Source organism: Tasmannia lanceolata, unplaced genomic scaffold, assembly GCF_043159265.1.
Source record: "Tasmannia lanceolata isolate RefF3 unplaced genomic scaffold, GAP_Taslan_0.1 ptg000020l, whole genome shotgun sequence".
Taxonomy (NCBI): domain Eukaryota; kingdom Viridiplantae; phylum Streptophyta; class Magnoliopsida; order Canellales; family Winteraceae; genus Tasmannia; species Tasmannia lanceolata.
In genome coordinates this window covers 985,315-1,008,424 of record NW_027518697.1, presented here as the reverse complement: position 1 = coordinate 1,008,424, position 23,110 = coordinate 985,315, and the positions used below count along the sequence as shown (strand labels likewise).

General features: G+C 38.3%; 1 protein-coding gene across 2 annotated transcripts; it reads left to right on the top strand.

Annotated features, from left to right (window-relative positions):
* Positions 1-15,654: 15,654 nt before the first annotated feature.
* On the top strand, positions 15,655-21,201 carry LOC143854077 (cysteine-rich receptor-like protein kinase 10). Of its 2 annotated transcripts, XM_077363829.1 has the most exons (7): positions 15,655-17,118; positions 18,792-18,923; positions 18,999-19,204; positions 19,276-19,486; positions 19,760-19,997; positions 20,444-20,594; positions 20,686-21,200. In XM_077363829.1, exons 1-7 carry the CDS (start codon positions 15,717-15,719, stop codon positions 20,986-20,988), a joined length of 2,643 nt encoding a protein of 880 aa, XP_077219944.1. In that variant the 5' UTR covers positions 15,655-15,716; the 3' UTR covers positions 20,989-21,200. The 2 variants fall into 2 exon arrangements, with proteins under 2 accessions (XP_077219944.1, XP_077219943.1); XM_077363828.1 differs by having other exon boundaries at positions 18,792-19,204; positions 20,686-21,201.
* Positions 21,202-23,110: the final 1,909 nt, after the last annotated feature.

The following is a 23,110-nucleotide window of genomic DNA, read 5'->3' as shown; positions in this document are numbered from 1 at the left end:
CGTAGCCACACACATGGTTCACGTCAAATCTTGGTGTACTTGTGTGCTTTATTTGTGGTTTGGCTTGTGGTTGACTTTATTTGTTCTTGCAAATTTACTTTGGAAACGCTGCTTATTGTTAACACGTAAATCCGGATACACACTTTCGTGTTCGGATTGTTAACGGGTCACCGCAGAGGGCTGATTTGAGCCCCAATTCCGCAACACAAAACCCACAAGCATCCCATTCAAAGTGGTTAAATAAATTTGTTGAAACAAATTTTATAATTTATTTACCTTGACCTCTTGTATTTCATGTGCAATCCAAAAGTGGAACTAACATTAAGCACTAAAATGCCAACCATTCTTTTTGCCAGGACACGCTGCACAATTGGGGGTTCAATTGGAAAGTTCCCGTTCAATTTATATTTTCTTTTATCAACCGATCAGGCAATCCCAAATCAGTACAACTGTTATCACACTTGTGTTAATTAGTCATGCCACACAATACATTTTGAGGTTCAATGGTCATCATAACAAAATGAACAATTGGCATCGCAATTGAAATCTCACCAATTAGCAAAACATGCAGGAGGCACCAAAATATTACTTCATTGGAACTTGTATATTGCAATGGTTTTAATTACCACCCCAAGAACGGTCTTGCAAATTAAAAATTCCCCAAATGCTGTTAAAAACCTGGGGAAAATGTCAAATAAATATGCTGGTTATGTAATACAAGCACAGAGATTAAAAAAAACATGATTAGCTTTATTGTCAGGAAAGAGCCAATGCCTAATGGCCTCTTTGGATAAATCTAAAAGTTAAGAGAAGTTTCTATCTACATTGACCTTCAAAATTAATAATTAACCAAAAATAATTACCTGGCCAAGCAATGCCTAATGGCATCTTTGTTTTCAGTGAGTGACAAGGCTTGCCCGCTCTCTCGTTGCATCCTCCAAAAAGAAAAGTTACAACTTACAAGTACTGCTCCTAGTGAATGGACAGGGTCAATGACATACATCATGCATCATTTTATAACTGTCACCGACAAGTAACATTTCAACATTTTGTTTTTATTAATCAAACAAGTAACATTCTAACAAGAGTTTCTTGCATAATTACCCTTTCAAAAGGAGAAACATAAATGATACTAGCTCATAATTCAACACGGCCAGTAAAATTTAAAGTACCTGTACCTTTTCACATGAAGTTTGGAATGCCCTGTAAAGGGACCTTAAAGCATATCCATGAAGGTCATAGGCATTGCTTATCACGACTATAAGGCCGTGCCATACTGGCCATATTTTGTCTTTTACAAAATTTTCAGCTAGGAAATTTCATAGAGAAAATGACCATTGCTAACATTTTTTTGGTAGGTAGGCTGGTATTGAGAACAAGCTCAATTGGATACTTGGGCTCTTTCATCAAGCCGTGGATCAATGTCTTTTCTTCCTAGTATCACTCTTGATAAAACTTGCTTTCAAGTCAGCAATTTCTTGCTGACAGGATTTAAGATAAATAACTGGTACTCCTGCAATCCTTTAAACACTATCCTGAATTCCCGCTTTCCCAAATTTGGGTAAGGAACTGAAATTCTTCGAATATATGCCACCATCAAACCCACATTGATGCAACCAACAATTGCTATCATGTACTGAAAAGGGAAGTACATCCCTATTGGTAGCAAACATACAAAAAAAAAGATGGATCATATAAGAATTTTAAAGAAACTAAAAAACAACCTTATTCGGCTAATAGGGCCACAGATTTAATCAGCACAACAATCTCGCACCCACACGAATGCCCTGTTCGTTTAAGATGATTACACCCTGATTGCGAGTGCCAAACCTATAATTGGACTCCAAATTACGTTTAAATTTGAGTTCACTAATCGGTTTAGCACTCACAATCAGTGATCACAATCTCACATGAAAAGAGTCCAAGACATCTCACAAAAACAAAGATCAGTTATAAGGGGTGGGAATTATCCTACAGGGGGTGCGATTTAATCATCTACCTAAAAATATAACCCCTTCATCCATAAAACCACAACATGACTCAATAAAATATGGAAAATGAAGAGCAGCAACCATGGAAGGGATATGACGTATTCCGCCCTTTTTTACTTGGGACAGCCCCCTCCAGTGTAAAAGAGTTGTCATAAACTAGAGGGGGCTGTCCCACGTAAAACAATGCTAGAAAAATATAAAAATGCTAGAGTATATTACTTCTCCCTTTAAACTAGGGCTGCAACTCGGGTCGGGCGGGTCGGGTTTTGGAGAACCCAACCCTACCCGAGAAATATCTCGGGTCGGGTCGGGTTGGGTTTTTTTTCAGAAAACCCACGATTCCCAAACCCGGCCCTACGCATGATAAATCTCGGGTCGGTTCGGGTCGGGTCGGGTTTTTTCACGTTGATGCAAATTTTTAAGGAAAATTCTTGTTTGGCAAGGCAACTCAACTCATAGAAGCAGAAATTACACTCACATTACACTTGAATCAAACAATGATGTAATTACACTCACATCACACTTGAATCAAACAATGCTGTAATCAAACAATGTTGTAATTACAATCAAACAATGCTGAATCAAACACTTGAATCAACTCAACTCATAGAAGCAGAAATTACACTCACATACAGTAACAGTGGGTGCGTGGGTTTTCACTTTTAACTTTGGGATAATTACATTTACACCCGCTCTAGTTTCTGACACATCCACTTCCACCCCTATAGTTTAAAACGTGACAAATACACCCCTGTAGTTTCAATTTGTTTAAGGTTTGCCCCCTCAGCTGAAGGTTCGTCCATAGATTGAAGGGTTAGGATGATCCGATGGAGCTGATTTTTTGGGCACACCATATCTATGTCAGGACCCATCAAATGAACGCTTTGGATCATCCAAATAATGTGGGCCCCTACCCGAATCCAAACACTACCAAAAAATCATCCAAATAATGTGGGCCCACATTGTTTGGATGATCCAAAGCGTTCATTTGATGGGTCCTGACATAGTTAGGGTGTGCCCAAAAAATCAGCTCCATCGGATCATCCTAACCCTTCAATCTATGGACGAACCTTCAGCTGAGGGGGCCTACCTTAAACAAATTGAAACTACAAGGGTGTATTTGTCACGTTTTAAACTATAGGGGTGGAAGTGGATGTGTCAGAAACTAGAGGGGGTGTAAATGTAATTATCCCTTTAACTTTTAACTAACAATAGAAAAAAATGTACATACTATAACTTATGTAACTCGGGTCGGGTCAGGTCGGGCCCCTTCAAACCCGGCTCGACCCGAGATTCATGCGGGCTTTTGAATGCTGAACGCCTGAACCCGGCTCGACCCAAAACCCATGAAACCTGAACCCGACCCAGGCTATTTTCGGGTCGGGTCGATGCGGGTCGGGTTTTACCCGGCTCGAGTTGCAGCCCTACTTTAAACTATCAAAATGCCACTAAGATCAAGAGAACTGCTCATTTTTATGAAAGTTTATCAATTCCTCAAATGGGTTTCCTCACTAGCAACCAAAACCAGAACCTGAATTAAAAAATGCTAGAAAAAACTACAATTTTGTAGTTTTTTCCACACACACACATTTAAAAAAACAACAACAGAACTTTTGTTATCGTGGGATTTAAAAAACCTAAGATTTCCCATTCAGTTTCCCTGAGCTTTAGGGGCTGTTTGGATACAAGGATTTTAAAATCCTGGATCCTGGATTTCCTCAAAATCCTAGGTGGGAGACAAGAGAAGAAGGAGACAGTCCATCATTGTCTGATTTCTCGCCCCTCTTTTCGTTGAGCGAGAAAGAGTAGGAGATCGTCCCATGTTTTACAAATCTGAGGATGGGGGAGAGATTTCTAAAACTTTCATACTTAAAATCCAAGAAAACAATTGATATCCAAGATTATAAAGAAGGGGACCGTCCGTCATTTTCTGATTTCTCGCCCTTCTTTTACACTGCTTTCATTAATGGGTTTTTCTTCAAACAGAGTCTAGAAGCAAATGGAAGGACCAAAAAAATAAGGAAATCATCACCCCGAAGCAGAGAAATACCTGCAAAAGCAAATCTCTTCTTAGGCCAGGCACCATTTTCCCCTGCCATACGATGAGGGGGGGGGGGGGATGAAATATAGGAAATGAAATTTAGGTTCTCGCTGGGCTGGAGAGAAGTAATTCAAGTGAAAATGACTTGAGAAAAGGGGCAATGAGTTAATAAAATTAGGCCACGTTTAAATACATCATGTTTTTGTATTTGGATTTGGATTCTGAGTTTTCGATACAAAATACGTCAATCATCCTCATGCTCATGCTGCACGAGAGAGAGAGAGAGAGAGAGAGAGAGAGAGAGAGAGAGAGAGAGAGAGAGAGAGAGAGAGAGAGAGAGAGAGAGTTGGGGAGTTTGGCAGTTGCAGCAGCGAGGTCGAGGAGCAGCGAGGGTGAAGGTAATTGCCACAAATATTGATTTCCTAATAATGTCTTGTAGAACAGATTTGAAAATCGAATATTTTTTTCACTGTTTTAGCTGATTTGGAATCAAAGGATCTAATCCAATTCCAAATCATAACTACAAATGTGAGAAATCCAAATCTAAATCTTGTGGGTGTCCAAACCTGGCCTTAGGGTTTTTTTTTTTAAAATTCTTGTGGGTTCCAGCATAGGGATGCATGAGCACGCCCCATCAGGCACTGAAAAATACTTATTAGCATGTAAATGTAAGCCAGCAAAATTGACTTTTTTTAATAGGAGCTGCTTGTATCTTCATGTTAATTGCTATATTTTATTGTGGACATTTCTTGTGGAGACGTAGGGAACGTTTGACTACCAGCAAGAAATGCCATGATACATTGTGGGCAAGACACCCCATAATTCATCGCACTCATGCCTTGTTGAAACATAGCTACTACTGGCTCAGGATGATCGACGACGTGGAAGATCCTCACATGCCTCACATGCCAATAAGATAAGGTGGAGAGGGCTGAGCCATTGGGACTCTTAGACCCATTGCCAAGGCCCTTTTCATGATAAACTGGGGTCTCCAAGGTGGAGATGAGGGTGAAGTTCCTAAAAATCCCGAAAGAGAATCGAGAAACTACACTCTCCAGCTATAAGATGCGGTTAAAAGTTAGGAAACAAAAAAGTCTACTTGAAATTGGATCGGTCTTTTCCTGGTTTCTAGCCGCATTTCATCACCGGATAGTCTGATTTTTTGGATTCTGTGTCTTGATTTTTAGGGAATTCACTTTCATCTCCACCTTGGAGATCCTGATTTATCATGAAAAGAAATTCCTAGTGGCCAAACGTTCCCTTAGGTTAAAATTGTGCACCCTGCCAATGGGTAATAATACGTTGGTAATTGTCGACCCTTCCAATGGGGAAATAATATGTTGGCAAGTGGATCCCACCAATGGGAAAAATATGTTGGCCCTGTCGACAAGAATTGTGTTCGAACAAGTTTCGATACTGTTGACCGCCGATGAGACATAGTGTGTCTAGTGGAACCACAGTGCTCTCCTATATGGTGTGGACTAAGCCGATGACCATGAAGTGACTTTGTTTAGTATGTGATTTGTGCATGACCTCTTTCATTATTATCGGTCTGATTCTTCAGCCAATGTTCAATTGACTTAGTTTGATCGCAACGTACTTGTGTTCTACCATACTTGTGAAATCGTCGGTGTTAACCTATGGAATATGTGACCATGCTTCTCATTTCATGTTTCATAAATCAATTATTCTAGCCCCCAGTTCTCTTGGCCTGCTTAGACCCAGCTAGAGGAATTCTTTATTACTTTACTGAGCGTTAGCTCACCTGTGGTTTATATTTTTAAGATCCTAAGTCCCAATTCTCACGAAGATCCAAGGGTGCGGGGGCACAGTCCTCCATTTCGGGAATTAGTTCTTTGATTTACATTCTTTAGTGAGTATTTGTTTTTAGACTATCGAGATGAACAATGATGGTTTAAGTTTGATATAGGATTAGTGTGAGATTTCTACAAATTACTTCTATTTATTATTGTTGTAAGGACTTTAGCACATCTAGTTTTATTTTGGATGAATGACTAAGTGGTATGTGATACAGAATGCCTGCACGATTGTAAGGTTCGCCTTGCAGGTGTTCAGCATTGTCGCATGCCCGATTTAGATATCAGGTCGGGGCACGACATCAACAGCAAATCTACTTTTTCTCAAAAAAAAAAATGCTATTTAAAATGGCATTTTGCTAACTCCTAGTATGACCACTCGGCTGCCCTTGTTGTTTGACCTATGCAACCTCTTATAAGTTGGCTGTCGTTTGATCAAATATCAAGGGTGGCACCTTGATTTCGCACAGCTAAACACGGACGCCATATAAAGACTCCTTTGGACTGTGGGTTCATCTCTCTCACTCTCTCTCATGTTGATTTTTCTCACGTCTCTCTCTCCAGGTAAACTACAATTCAACAAAAGTGAAATGGAGGAGAATGGAAGAGATGGATGGCAGTCTATTTCGATTGTCAAGACTCTGAGGGTGCATTTGGATTGTCGGAATCATGCGTTGGAATCGGGATCAGATTCCAACTCCACCGATTCCGGCATTTGGTGCAAAAAAAAATAAAAATAAATGCACGCAATCAAAGGCAGACTTGATGCCCGGGTGTATTTAGAGTTGGAAAATGCCTTAGTCTTTCCCACCCCAAGAGGTGCTATTTAAATCCCAACACGGTTTGAATGCAATTTTTATTAGAAATTTTTTGAATTAAAATTTTATTTTAATTATTTTCTCATTCCATTTAGGCCCTATTTGGATTGTAGGAATTTTCTGGGAAAGTTTGGAAATGAATTTTTATTCTAATTTTCTTACTGTTTTATACACAAAAAAAGATGACTTGAACCAACCCTATTCATTTTTTACTTAGAGGGACTTTCAATTTACAATAATATCCCCTTAAGCAGGGGGAAAGCCAGGAATTCACACTTGGGTAGGGGTGCATTCGGGGGGGGGGGGGGGCCATGGCCATTAAACTATCCAAGCATTCATGTGCAGGCCATGTAACTTAAAAGAGATTTTGCTAGTCATTGGGGTGCCATGGGCCCCCTCATTCTATATGTGCCTCCGCCCCTGCCTCCTAAGTCAACCATAATCATATGATTTCCCTCAAAATCGTAGAAAGAAACAACTTTTCTAAGAATTTTTTTTCCCCAAGAAATGTTTTTCTTGTAATCTAAACAGGGATCGGATTAGGAGCATTCCAAACACAGACCGAAGGTGCTTTAACATCCCTTCGTGTGGAAAACCAAGAAAGCCTCATTCTCTTTCTTTTTAAAAAAAAAAAAAAAAAGGGAAATGATTTCAGCGCTCGAATGTTTTGATAAACATGCGCTCACTTGTTTGTGGTGTGGTATTTAAAGAGTTTTAAGAGCTTTGTGAGAACCATAATATCCTCTGACATCCCTTTAAATACCACAGGACAAACAAGTGGAGCACATGTTTATCAAAACACTGGAGTGCAGAAATCATTTCCCAAAAAAAAAATGTTAGCTTATTTTTTGCAAAGGGATTTGCTAGGGACCATAATAGAAAATCATTTCACGGCTTGCTGTTGCATGTGAGAGCAGCCACCTCAGATGAATCAAACTAATAGGACAAAATCTACTGAAAAGTGAGCCTGTGTGGTTGCTCTCACGATGAACAGCAAGCCAGCAAATGCCTTTCTGCGATTGTCCCTACCAGTGCAAACTCCTTTTGTAAATGAATGACACAATTTTAAACATGTTAAATCATTCTTTCCGTGTTTCTGTGAATTTGACCTTCTTTTTACTCTAATACCGATACGATATTAAGGGATTTGCTAGCATCCATCGAAGAAGGCATTTCGCAGCTGGGCTCACTTTTCAGCAGATTTTGTTTTTGATGTGGCTTCTCTCAGGTGCAACAGCCTATCCGCGAAATGCGTTCTGTGATGGACCCTAGCCAAACCCCCATATTAAACTCTAATTTTGGTCCGAATCACGTTTTCCTAACTAATTACAAGTGGTCAACAACGAACAGTGGACTGGCAAATGCGTTGGTCTTTTCTTTCTTTCCCTGAAATCTGAATAACGTTTTGCTTACTAATTACAAGTAATGGTCTACGTTCAATGAACAGATAGACTGGCAAATGCTTTGGATCTTTCAATGGATTTGATTCTTTGTGATATGGCCCACCTACATGATTCCATGAATTAAATATCCTTGTCCTCATCGTTCCATTTGACTCGGGTTTTGACCCTGGATTCGCAACTCTCTCTCTCTCTCCATTTCATTTGCAACATTTCTTCACTGGTAAATTGGAAATCTCGGATATTTGAATGCATGTGAAGTATTGAGAAAGAGAGAGAGAGAGATAGAGAGTTAGAGAGAGGTAGAGAGGGAGTAGTTCTTTACATAGAGTGGCGAGGCCATCAAAGCAATAAGTTAAGATCATTCATCACAGCTCAAAAGTTGCTCTGATACCAACTATTAGAATATAATCAAGCCATAACATGGAAAATCAATCTTATCTTCAGCCACGATGATCCAATTGATGATGTTTTACAATTGACATCATCCGTCCATTGAAAAATACTCCCACTGTCGATATCATTGATCACTGTAAAGATCTTCCAATCTAACAGTCCTGATGCTCAGATCAATGAAATCTAATAGATCAGGGACCAACGAGAAAAAAAATCTTAGATTTGAATGTGTCTTAATTAATGCCGTGCTCCAATTAGGCAAAGACACATATTTATAAATAGAGATTAGTGTTAATGGGATTTACCTTTAATTATCAAAAACACATTTTAGTAAAATATTAAATATGGATTAAGTAAATTCTAAGTGGCAACGTGGGCCACCCTTTTAGATTTCCGTGTTTATATGCATTTTCATTAAACATCATTTGACCGACGACATTTCACTACATGCAATGACTAAGAAGGGTGACTAATCTAGCACCATTGGCCTTCGAAGACTAACTTATTTTGTCTGTTTCAGTATTTGAGGAGGTCAATCTTCCATGCAGACTTATGGCTTTGGTAATTTCTTTGTAGTTTCGTTTGTTATAATTTGTAAGCATATAAGTCTTAGCAGTCCTCTTATTTAGTTGATTTTAGTACCTAAAGTGGTCAATCGTCCCTGAAGATTCATGGCTTGGGTTGTTTCTCTGGAGGTTCCTTATGTTTTGTAAGCTACAGCTTCCAATTTTTTTGAGTTTTTGAATTCAAAGCCTTGACTTTTTTTTCCTTAATTTGGATATTGACCCTCTCTCTCTCTCTCTCTCATTTAGTTTTTAAATCCGTAGCATTGAATCGTTATTCCTTTGGAGGCAAAATTATATGGCGTACACGCGGAGCTGCACGTAATAGGGTGCGACCATAGCAGACAAAAAAATGGGACAGGAAAGATGTGGGTTTAATGCCGTATCGTTTTTCTTTTCTTTTTTTCTTTTTTTTATCTGTAAGATGGGATCGAACCTAAGACCTCAAGGTTGAGAAACAAAGCCTTAAACCTTGAACAACAGGCCCAACCCCCCAAAAAATTATTTAATATATGAGGATAGAGTTGTTGCGCTCGAGCGCAGCTAAGCTCGAGCACAGAAACAAGGGTGAGCCACATTTTGGGTGAGATCCAAAGCATTCATTTGATGGGCCCTTTCATGGGTAGGATGTCCACCAAAAATCAGTTCCATTGGATCACCTTAGGGTGTCCATTTGTGGGGCTAAAAATGGACAGATTTGTGGACAAAAAAGTATCTGTCCATTTTTACCCCCACAAATGGACACCTTTTGGTGATCCAATGGAGCTGACTTTTGGTAGGCCCCCCATCCATGATGGGGCCTTCCAAATGAATGGCTAGGATCATCCCCCCAATGGCCCCACCCCCCTGTTTCTATGCTCGAGGGCAACAACCCTTTTTCTCTTAATATATCTAAAATTTGAGATTTGCTAGGGTCCACCTCGAAAGGCATTTCACGGAACGTCTGTTGCATGAGAGAGCCGCCAGCTCATGAATAATGACAAAATCTGTTGGAAAGTGAGCCTATGTGGCGGCTCTCCCATACGACAGGCGTTCTGCGAAATGCCTTTTGCGATGGACCCTAGCAAAATAAAGCGAGGAAAAGTTAGAAAGTTAGCCAAAAAGTTTGTTTTAAACATCTTCCACTAAAAAAAAGCGAGAAAAGAAATGAAAAACAGATTTTTTTTTGGGCGATGATTTTTTCGCCCCCCCCCCCCCCCCCCCCCCCGCGTTAGGATTATGTGCCCCGCTTTTAACGTGATTTTGACCTAAAAAGCATTAAAGTCTGCCCATAAATCACATTCAAGGGGGGCGCATAATCCTACTGTATCATCTCCCTTTTTTTTATGTAAAAGTTTTGAACGCAGAATTAAATGGTGAATCTACAAAACACGTTTTTTCTCAAAAGAAAACGTGCCGTTTAAAATGGTGTTTTGCTAACTATGTGTAGGACAAATCTGCCGGCCTTGGTGTTTGAGCGATGAGAGCCCCTTAAATTATGTTGGCTGTTGTTGTTGATGGATCAAATATCAAGGGTGGCACCTTGATTACGCACAGACACCATAGTATAAATTCTCCTTTGTAGAATGCTCTCTCTCTCTCTCTCTCTCTCTCTCTCTCTCTCTCTCTCTCTCTTATGCAATTTGTTTTCTCTTCCGTCACTTTCCATGTAACCAGGGGCGATGCCAGAAATTTTGCACAAGGGGGGCAAAAATTATAGTAATTTTTTATCTATCTTAAAATTAAGATAGAAAAAATTTCTATCTGAAATTTCGAAAAGGGGGCAAAAATTATAGTAAATTTTGCACAAAAAAGGGAGATAAAAATGGTAAAATTAAAATTTTAAACTTATTTTCTATCTTAGGGATGATCGGAAAGGAGGGCATATTTTTTAAAAAAGGGGGTAAGTATAAAAAAATATTAAAAAATAAAGGTATATTTTTTTTTTCTAAAAACTTAAGGGGGGCAATTGTCCCCCTTTCCTCTCATGTGGCATCGCCCCTGCATGTAACTACAATGAAAGGGAGGAAAATGAAAGAGAGGGATGGCCAATAAAGCCTAACAAAATTCTCTCTCTCTCATATGCAATTTGTTTTCTCTTCCGTCACTTTCCATGTAAACTACAATGAAAAGGAGGAAAATGAAAGAGATGGATGGCCAATAAAGCCTAACAAAATTCTCTCTCTCTCTAAAAATAAATGAGCTTCTCGATTGTCTTGCATTGAACATTTTGAAACTTCTCTCGCTTTTAATATGTACTATATATATGAGTTTTTATATGGTGCCCGACGATCAAGTACTCTGAAAGCCATACCACCCTTGATATTTGATCCAGCAGTACCACACTTTCACACTTTCAAACTTTCTAAGAGGCTGTTGTTGGATCAAATATCGAGGGTGATACGTTTGATGTACCACTTCACTGGACTTGACGGTCGGCCGCCATACAATTTCTCCTATATATAATGGTAAAACTTAGTGGCCCTCGAGGTTATTAAAATCTTTATAAATGTAAGGTCTCCTTTGACTCCCTATGATTTATTTAAAACATTATAAATGTAAAATTTTCTTAATTATTAAATACCTTATTAAGCTAAATTTCTACACATCTACTAAAACATTTTATATATGTAAATGGGAAATGATATTTTCTCCCCTCTCAACTCAACTCAACAAAGCCTTTGTCCAGAACTAGTTGGGGTCGGCTAAATGAATCCTTTAGAAAAATTTCCTGAAGAAGGTGAAAGGAATCTGCCCGGCTTTAGTTGGGTTCTTCCACATGGATCATTTTCTTCCATTCTATCATATCCAAGGTCATGTTCTCTGTTATGTTCGCTATCAAGTCTTTCCTCACTGTTTCTACCTAAGTTGTTTTCGGTCTGCCCCTACTTCTTTTTACTCCATCAACTTGGCACGAGTCGCCTCTTCTCACTGGAGCATCTAAAGGCCTACGTTGGATACATCCAAACCATCTAAAGTGGTGCTCTCTCATCTTCTCCTCAATTGGTGCCACCCCCACCTTTTTACGAATGTCTTCATTTTTAATTCTATCTAACCTTGTGTGGCCGCACATCCATCTAAGCATTCGTATCTCCGCTACACTTATTTTATGCACGTGTTGCTTCTTGGTGGCCCAACATTCTGAGCCGTACACCATAGCTAGCCTCACAGACGTCATATAAAACTTTTCATTCAACTTGGTAGGAATTTTACGGTCGCACAGAACTTCTGAGGCAAGCTTCCACTTCAACCAACCTGCTCTTATTCTATTGTTAACATCTTCTTCAATCTCTCCTTATGTAGAATTGAACAGAGATAGCGAAAGATATCCCTCTTAGGTACGTTCTGTCCAGTCATATTTACTACATCCCCGTCCCACCTCCTTACATTACTAAAGTTACATTACTAAAGTTGCACTCTATATTTTCCCCCTCAGACTAATAGAATCCCCCCCCTTTAACGTTATAAGTAAGTTTTGAACGCAAAGAAAAACTTTAAAGGGGGTGAATTTATCCTCGAGCAATGAAATATTCTCACAGAAACGGTTAAAGGGCAGGGGGATTTTATCCATTTAAGGGGGAGGGGGGGATATCATTTCCCTATGTAAATTTCTTTACAGATCTTAAATACTTTATAAAAATAAATATTCATTAAGAGGAATGCTAAACTGAGGGGCACCTTTGCAAAAATTGGATGAAAGGGCGCCCCCATTGGTTGCTCTTCACCAAAGTGCAATTAATGTTCTTTGACTCTTAAATGCTATAAATGCACTTTAGTAACCCCCAACTAGTGGGGGTGCCCTTTCATCCAATTTCTGGCACACCACTCTTGCAATCCTCATTAACTGAGAGGATTGCTAAACTGAGGGGCGCCCTTGCAAAATTGGATGAAAGGGCACCCCCATTGGTTGTACTTCACCAAAGTGCAATTAATGTTCTCTGACTTTTAAATGTTATAAATGCACTTTGGTAACCCCAACCAATGGGGGCGCTCTTTCATTCAATTTCTACAAGGGCACCCTTCAGTCTAGCAGTCCTCATTGACTAAGACGAATGCTAAATTGAGGGGTGTCCTTTCAAAAATTGGCTGAAAGGGCACCCCAATACTTATGTTTTTAATGTGCTGCCTCACATAATTAATACTTACAAATAGTAAGTATAATGTGAAAACATGCGTGTGGCCCTCTGTTTCTTTAAAATTTATGAATATAAACTTTCATTAGGGCCTGTTTGGATGCCGAGAAGATTTTGATTTGGATTTCTCACATTTGGAGCCCTTTTGCATTCTGTTTTGGATCCGGATCAAATCCTTGGATTTCCAAATTAACGATTGACAGTGAAAAAAAATCAGATTTCCAAATATGCTGTGGAAAGAAGTAATTGGAAATCCACAGATCTGGCATTTTCCTTAACCCTATTTGCTCCTCAACCTCTCCCCTCCATTAGGAAGTACCCCCTTCCCTCTCTGTCTCCCTCAACATAAGCTGGCGGATCTATTCATTTTGTATTCAAAACTCAATCCAAATCCAAATACAAAATATGAGGTATCCAAACCGGCCCTTAACTATATTTTAATAGCTCATTTAACAATTAAATACCTTATAAAAGTCAATTTTTTCTGATGGATGTAAAATTTTCGTAGTCATTGAATGCATTATATTTTTACGCTTTGGCCATTTCGATCTGATAAATTGGTAATGATATTGGCACTACCATATGGTTAATCAATGGAGCAAATGCCCTGGAAAATGGATTCGATCTTTCAATGAATTTGATTATTTCTTATATGTTCCACCCACACCACAGTGTGGTAGGAAACCATCTCTTTCATTTCTTCTCATGACTCCATGAATTAAGTATCTCAGTCCTCATCCTTCTGCTCGACTCGGGTTTTCACCCTGGATTCCTAGCCATAAAGATGCTCTCTCTCCCACCCACGCTACAGTGTGGTAGGAAACCATCTCTTTCATTTCTTCTCATGACTCTATGAATTAAGTATCTCAGTCCTCATCCTTCTGCTAGACTCGGGTTTTCACCCTGGATTCTTAGCCATAAAGATGCTCTCTCTCTCTCTCTCTCTCTCTCTCTCTCTCTCTCTCTCTCGGTAACGACAACAAGAACTTCTTTCTCGGTAACGACAACAAGAACTTCATTGACTTGTCCTTCAAACTTTTTATTTCCGCCATATCTTTGCATGTAATTGTTGGAACGTGTAATTCAAACTGTGTGGGTTCCATCCAAGTTAACCAAAGTCTTTTACGTTTTTTTAGAGTATGAGAGTCAGTGGTATTCCAAGTGCTTGAAGGTTCTGGAGTTAGTATCAAGAGAGTCTTTTCTTATTTGATGTTTATTTTGTTTTAGGTGATTAGAATAATGAGCTATTTTATAGGTGGGCAAGTTCGGTAGAGTTTTACTTGGATTGTTAAACAGTAGAAAACGTGTGAGTCTTGACGTAAGAAACAGATGTCTATATATATGGTTTTCTTATTATTTACTTTTGTATGGAATGAATAAGATTGAACAAAAAGGAGACGTTTTCTACTGTCAATAATTAGTGCCTCTTCTAATTCCTTTCCAGTTCATGTGTTCTAATATTCTTTAGTTTATAAAAAATTCTACAGTAATTTGGAAATGGAAATTTGGGAAGTTTGAATGTATAGACTTTGAAAAAATAATGCCATATGAAGTTCATACTATGAGAAGATTGACATGGTCATTCTAGTACAATCTGGATCATTCATCTTAGGTTGTGTTTAGGATGGATTAGGGCTGTTGCTTGGCATTTGAAGTTAGCAAAACTCCTTGTATGGTTGCCAACATAGTATTGGAATTCTTGGAGACTCCCAGGGATGTCTCCAGTTAATCATTCCATGTCTACTAATGCGTCACCCTTGGTCCCCTCCTTATAATATCCAAGCCAAAACAACAAAATTAAAATGGTGGAATTTTGGTTAAATTTCTTGGAGTGATGCTTTTTAGCTCCCTCTCACTCTTACCTCTCTCCGTCTTGTCTCTATATTGGTAATGACTAATGGCACCTACTGCTACCCTATGAGGTTGACAACCAAACACAAATGTACGACTCTTCTACTAGTTAAGTTCCAGGCAAGTCTAATACTTGAATGGCTCCAGTCATCAACACATTGAGATTGATTTTGGCTCAAGTTTACAAGCTAGTGTTTGAAGGAGTGAGTGGTGCTTATTGATTTTCAGGGGGGATTAGGTGAGTGATATTTGCCCAACAACAAAATTGTTTGTTTTATATATGTGAAAATTTTACATGCCTCTCACATGGAAAATACATCAAGTGAATATAAGCATCTGTTTTTCTTTATCTTTGGCATTTTTAACCCGAAATTTATCTAGTAAAGAAATTAGAGGGGGTGAATTTATCCTCAAGCAGTGAACCATTCTCACAGAAACCGTTAGGGGGGGGTAGTATTTTATCCGTTTAAGGTGGGGAAAATATCAGCTCCCTAAATGTTATTCATATGAAAAAAATAGTACAAGTGGGGTATATGCCGCCTAACCTCCAAAGTCCAAACCCAAAGATATACAATGAACAAAAGATTGCCTCTATTTTTTATTGAGGTTAAAACTTGGTCCCAACTGAACTGTAGGCACTTAATCCGCCAATTGAAACATTAATTTCACCAAACAGCATTTCTTTGTATTCTCTTATCATTTCATTGGAGCCCAACAGAGAAGCAATATGCATACTGCCTTCAATAGCCTCCTCTCCATTTCATACATGCTCCTCTTCCTTACTACTGTTAGTGCCGATCCTTTCAAATTCAATTGTACAGGTGATAATTACGCCAGCCAAAGCACTTTCGAAACAAACCTCAATAGCCTCCTTTCTTCTCTAACCTCCAAAGCTGCTTTGGGCTTGTACAGCAACGGCACTGCCGGAGAAAATTCCAACCTTGTGTACGGCCTCTTCCTATGCAAAGGTGACATTAGCCAAGATGCATGCCAGAATTGCATCCAAACTGCAAGCAAGGACATCATTCCATTTTGCTCAAACTCAAAACAAGCTATTGTATGGTATGAATCTTGCCAGTTGCGCTACTCTGATCGAAACTTTTTGGGACTCATCAACACAAGTACTGGGTTCTACCTTTACAACAACAAGACTATAACTTCCCCAAATATAGCACTAGCTTTTATCTCCAATCTAGCTAAAGATGTTCAAATTCAGCTATCAATGTTTGGGACGAACGAATCACAAGCTGAGAGTATATATGGCCTTGCACAGTGCACCAAAGATCTTAGCAGCGATGACTGTGGAAAATGTTTGAATGAATTGATCAATAAGATTGATTCATGTTGCTTAGGGAGGAAAGGTTGGAGATACTTATCCGCAAGTTGCAATATCAGGTACGAGACCTACTCTTTCTTTAATGGTTCAAAACCCCATCATGAACTTATCCAGTACCAGTGTGATCCAAATGATTCTCCAGCCTCTCAATTATTTATTTCAAACCTCAATAAACTCCTTTCCGATCTAACCGCGAAGACTCCTCCATCGGGTTTCTATGATCTCTCTCTGGGTCAAAACACAGACCCTGTCTATGGCCTTGCTCTATGCAGAGGTGATGTTAGCTTTGATACTTGCCAGACTTGCCTCCAGCTTGCAAGAGGTGGAATTATAGCAAATTGCCCTAACAGGACCCAAGGTATTATATGGTTTGATGAGTGCCTGTTGCGCTACTCCAACCGAAGTTTCATCGGTATTTGGGATACCACTGATGGATTCCCCATGTCCAACTTTAATAATATCTCTCAACCTGATAGAGCAGACTTTGATGCACTACGTTTGTTCGCCGAATTGGCGGTCAAGGCCTCAAATCAGACATTGATGTTTGCATCAGACAGAGTTAGAATCAGCAGGTCTGAGATGAGATATGGTCTGGTCCAATGCACAAGGGACCTCAGTGTTGGTGATTGCAAAAATTGCTTGGCAAAACTAACAAATAATCTCTTGACTTGTTGCCGCACGAAAACCACATATCGTTATTTTTCATCAAGTTGCACCATCAGGTACGATGCTTCCCCGTTCTTCAACACCTCTGGACTACAGATTTTCCCTCCCCAGCCAACAGGTACACGAGGTGAGTCCTTGCTTTGAGCGAAACACATGTCACCACATGATTTGTGATGCTTCCACAATTGGTCACGTTTGCCAACCATGAAATTTTTTTCCATGGAATATCAGTTTATCACTCATGCCTTTCTAGTCTCTCCTTCTCTCACCTCCCTAGCCCTCTCTCACCAATTGATAAACTAAAATTCCATGGGAAAAAAAATTCATGGCAGCCAAACATGGCCTAAGTGATGGGACCCAAAGATTACTATCATTCCAAGGGATTTGCTACCAACCATCGTAGAAGCCATTTCACGGTTGACTGTTTCATGAGAGCAGCCACATATGCTCACTTTCAACAGATTTTGTCTTATTGATTTGATTCATCCCTTATGGCTGATCTCTCATGAAACAGCCGGTCGTCAAAATGCCTTCTTCGATGGTCCCTAGCATGCAGAGTCAGTGATTGAATTACAGGGTACCATCTGCCCTGAGGCCATAGAGAAGGCCAAGAACGCGAGGCGAATTTGTTGATGTTGCACCCACTAAGTATGGAAAGTGCCAAACATTGGGAACTACCCGGGGAGGAGTTAGGAACAGGAACAAGGAGAAGCGAGAACCACTTAAATGTATCTTACTTACAGACCGCACCTTATAGTAATATTTGGCCATGTGCTTGATAGGGATGACCTGGGTCATCTAATTATAGTAATCTTTGGCCCATGTTTGCAATCCTAAGGGGACGTCCATGACTAAGGAGACTACATCGTAAATTCGTAGTACATCAGTGATAGATCCTACTGATTTATTCACTCAAAGCTTTTGAAACTAATATTTACACATGTGCAAACACATCCCTACGACCTTGTGTTACAATGAAGTCAAAGTTTTAGAAAGCAATTCATGCAGTGCCAACATGGCAGCCATGTCATGCCTAGGAGGTTTAGGCGGAGTTCCAAGATGCATTCCCGCAATAATGTTGCTGCCCGTTTTTAACTTGATTTTTGGACCTAAATATGGAAAGTGGTAAACTAAAGTGGTAGGTCTTTTTGAGATCTTTCCATCAAGTATTTGTTCTCGAAAATTGGATAAGTGGCTAGAAAGTTATGGCAGTTTTAGTGGACTGTGTCCGTGGGTTCCCAAACCAGTCAAAGTTAGTGAGTTCCAATGCAATTAATCTTATGTTAGTCCCTAAGTTCGCTAGTGGAGGAGCTTGAACGAATTTTCTCTTATTGTCTTTAATTTAAATAGATAGAAATCAGTAGTAGAAGGGGATTTTGGATTTAGATTAACTTATGTAATTGATGGAATATCAATTAGGTTGAACATTGCTCCCATTTTCTTAAGCACTCGAAAAGGGCCATCCATGCGATCTTGAAATTTGCCAAATTATGTTCGATCTTGTGTTCTTATTTCTCTTCTTCTTCCCTCTTAAGCACCCGCATAAGCAATGAACTCTTAATTCTAGATCCTACTCTCTGTCATAACTCTCAAAATACTTTGAATTTTTCAGTTTGTAAACTTGAGAAATCTCTAATCACTCCAAAGATAAGATGAGATGGAAATAAAACACAGACACACAGAGGAAGAAAAATAAGAGTTACATAGCTCAAGCTAACTAAATAAATTAATTTAACATATTAATGGGCTGGAACTCTATGTACATTTCAACTAATTAAAAATATTTACTTCTAAAAGCAGGGAAAAAAACGAAACCATCGAGAGCTTTAATCTACTCTAGAGTAGCAGCAGCATCATTAGGCGCTGTTTTATTAACTTCTTGGTTCTGCCACTATCTATGCCGAAGGAGGAGACCACACATAGAAAGAGAAGGTAAATCCCTTGCTCCCTTTTCAACCATTAGCGATGATGCTAAAACATTGAGTACATTCCCTTTGGTTCATGCAGGGACATTAGAAATCAACCATGGAGTTCTCTTACAAAATTTTGGCCCTCCGACTAGCACTAACTTCTTAGAGGTAAATGGATTTGGAGAAAATCATGACAAATCTCAAGATCTACCATGGATTGATTTCAGTACTATACAACAAGCTACCAATAACTTCTCAGATGAAAATAAGCTGGGACAAGGTGGATTTGGCCCTGTTTATAAGGTAATGAGATTTTCTAATATAGATTAAACCTTTGCAAAAATAGGCCTAATTTTGTATGAAAAATCTTTCAGGGTATTCTACAGGATGGGAAAGAAGTAGCGGTGAAAAGGCTTTCTAGAGGTTCGGAGCAAGGTATGGAGGAATTCAAGAATGAGGTGAAATTAATTGCAAAACTCCAACACAGAAATCTCGTGAGGCTCTTGGGTTGCTGCATGGAAACAGAAGAAATGATTCTTGTCTATGAATACATGGTCAACACCAGCCTCGATGGCTTTCTCTATGGTTAGTGAAAGTAACTACAAGGAGAATATTCTCTACTAAAATATTACAAATTTACAATCATCCGATGCCTCTTAGACAAGATTCCTTTACATGATATTAATTTATTTTATTTTTGAACAAGATAGATCGTTTGAGAGAACCAAAAAAAATATCACAGAAGTTTGAATTCTAGCTTTCTCCAATATATAAATTAATGGTAATTAGGTGCAGTTATGACATATGAGACCCTCTAAGCATTACCCAATGCAAAATGTTTGTTTTTTCTCTTCCCAGATCGAAGCAAGCGTGCGCAGCTAGACTGGACAAGACGTCTTAACATTATAGTTGGAATATCACGGGGCCTTCTCTATCTTCATGAGGATTCTCGACTCAGAATCATTCATAGAGATTTGGAAGCTAGCAATATCTTGTTGGACCATGAAATGAAGCCAAAGATCTCTGATTTCGGGATAGCAAGGATTTTTAGAGGAAACCAAAGTCCAACAAATACTGTAAGAGTCGTTGGAACAATGTAAGTGAATATTATTATTCAAAAAATTAATGAAAAGATAATTAAGATTACAACATTGAAGCAAATACATATTAGTCTATAGAGAAATTGCAATTAGACATTGATCTTCCCTCATAAAGGATGCGTATATTTTCTTTTTTGAACAAGCAAACATATACACAAATGAAAATGTATCTTTCAAATAAAAATAATAATAATTTGAGTGTATTCTTATATGCAAATGGTTTTGACGTTAAATATGAGAACTTGGAAGTAATGATTATAATAGTTTTAGAAATGAATTAGCTAATTGCTTCCAAAGAGTCCTTAACACCCCATTAGCAAAAAATACATCAGTTAAAAATAATATTTTTGTTTACAAATAACGGCCGATTATGATGGCATACAAAGAGGCCCAAAGTTTCTATTTCTAGTTGTCCTAATCTTCTTATTTTGATTTCAAACAGTGGATATATGGCCCCAGAATATGCAATGGAAGGAGTATTTTCGGTGAAATCCGATGTTTTCAGCTTTGGAGTTCTCTTGCTAGAGATAGTTAGCGGGAAAAGGAATAGTCGTTTGTTTTTCACAGAATATCGTCAAAGCCTTCTTGTATATGTATGTTCTCTCTCCTTATTTAAGTTTTATGCACCATTTTTACTTAAAGAATATGGGTCTAAACTTTCCATTATATATTTTGCATAATTAGGCATGGAAACTATGGAGCGAAGGCAAAAGCTTGGAGTTGATTGATCCATTGCTGATCGAATCATGTTTGACAAGTGAAGCGATAAGGTGCATCCATATCGGCTTGTTGTGTGTCCAGGAAAATGCAGCAGATAGACCCACCATGTCATTTGTTGTTCTCATGTTAGGAACTGAATCCATTTCACTTCCTCAACCTACACAGCCTCCAAATTTCACTCTAGGGAGAGGAGTCCTTCTCTCAGATCAATCTTCGACCACTTATTCTCTCAACGAGCTAACCATATCTGATTTCGGTCCCCGATAAGTAGTTGGGTGCATGGGGCTCACCATGCTACTTGTAATTATTATATTGATGAATGTCAAATTAGAAAAATGAATGAAAAACCCAGAAAAAAAAAATGTTGTACACATTTTTGTTTATGCTCTTTTGTTGTACATTGTTCACATGGTTGTAGTTGGGGATGATGTTGTGGTGGGGATGTTGTTTCGATAAGAAATGATACAACAACAACATGATTTTGCAAGTGATTTAGATCTATACCGGCCGGCCTGTTCACAAGGAGCTACTTTAATTTCCAAAATTTAATTGACATACTTAATAAGAGTACTTTAATTTGTAACTTACCCTACCTTGTCTATGAGTCATTTTTCTTCTTAGATAAAGAATTATATTATAACTAGTGGGACACCCGTGGCGGCGACAAAAAAAGAAGTAAAAGTCTCATAAAAGGATGTGTGAAAAATTGTTGTAAAGCGGAAAAAAGATATCAACAATTCCAGATATTTTAATGGAATTGTCTATCAATTAAGAAAGCGTCAAAAATTTCATACCCAAATTTAAACAAAGTGTATGGAAAAAAATTGGGTGGACTTATATGGTTATGACAAAGGCAGATTTGAGCAAATGCTAGCACAACTTTAAGTTAGAAAGGTTGGTCGAAAGCACAGTAGAAGATGGTGTATGGCATTCTGATGAACCTGGTGAGAAATTGGGAAAAGCATAGTTTAAACCTAAGTAAAAAGCTTGGGAAGTTCTTTTGTAAAGTACAACTTTGGGCCTCAATATAGAGAACTTAACTTTTCTCTTTATCCGACATATGGGGTTTTCTTTACACATTTAATCGGAAGAGATTGAGAAATACAAATTGATAGAGGGATGATCAGTTTAGGACTCGCAATCGGTTCTAAAAAATAAATAAATAAACATGAGCCTAGTTTTACTAATATCATATTCTAATCAAATTTAAGAAGAATCATATCTAAATTGAATATCAGTGGAAATCATACTTATGAAAACCTAATCTAAAGATAAATATAATTATAGATGAAGTTAAGATTACATAGAAAAACCTAAAGCAGTTTAAAAAAATAATTAAAAATGAAGGAAAAATATGAATTGAGATTACTGAGAGCTGTGAGAGCCACCCATTGTAATTAAAAATAGCCTCCTTTTTTACTTATAGTTTGCAAACATAGCAAGGTGATGGGAAGTTAGCTTTTAAATATCTTATTCTAATCAAAATAAAGAAAAAACAGACCTAAATTTAATACCAATGAAAATCATAGAATAAAAACTTAATCCATAAGAAAATTGATAATTGAAACGAGGGAAAAATATGAATCAATATTACGTAGAGCTGTTACACCAATGTGATAAAAACCAATCCTCAAATGTTTAGGTTTGTACTTTACATATGGAGACAAAAAAACAACCAGCGAAAAAAATCTTCCCTTGCAACAGAATTTGATTAAAGCGGCAGGCAAAAAGATTGATTTGGCCAAGGGTTAATGTAACTCTTGATTTCGTGTATCACGAACCGCCGACCAAAAGTCCTACAAAAACAATTAGAAGACACGAATCAATCTCCTAATTCCAACAAATATTCATCAAAAATAGGAAAGAACGCAGATAGATATTAAGAAGAAGAGGAATTTCAAGATTGCTCCCGGAAGCCATGAGAGAGAGAGAGAGAGAGAGAGAGCGAGAGCGAACATCCATTTCTTCTTTAAATATATTTAGTAAAGAAGAAGTTGAAGAGATTGGGTTGTCGCTGAGGAAGACTGATATAGAAACTGAAATTTTATTGATTACAAACGTTTTGGATTCCTATAGAAACGTAACATCCTATTCTACTATAGAAAGGTTATCAATTAAATGAAAGGTGTATTATAGCTTTTGGAAAGGTAAGGATTGGCATTTAAGATTGACAAAACCGAAAATATAGGAATACTAAACGGGATTAAGAGGGAGTAAACACAGATAACGTTCCGATTATAATTGCGTTGAAAATCCCAAAAATTAAGGAATAACGACTTAAAATTCGGAATTAGGAATGACTTTTTTAACAAAATTCAACATAAGAAATTAAAGGCATGTTCGGAAACACTTCTCATTCTCGCCTAAAGAATCGGACGGAAACTGAGTG

What these genes read in the sequence shown, in the direction of transcription:
- LOC143854077 (XM_077363828.1), top strand. Translation starts at nt 15,717, where the DNA reads ATGCATACTGCCTTCAATAGCCTCCTCTCCATTTCATACATGCTCCTC. An exon ending in GATTTGGCCCTGTTTATAAG is followed by an intron (nt 19,205 to 19,275) that starts GTAATGAGATTT and finishes AAAATCTTTCAG; the next exon opens with GGTATTCTACAGGATGGGAA. An exon ending in GTAAGAGTCGTTGGAACAAT is followed by an intron (nt 19,998 to 20,443) that starts GTAAGTGAATAT and finishes GATTTCAAACAG; the next exon opens with TGGATATATGGCCCCAGAAT.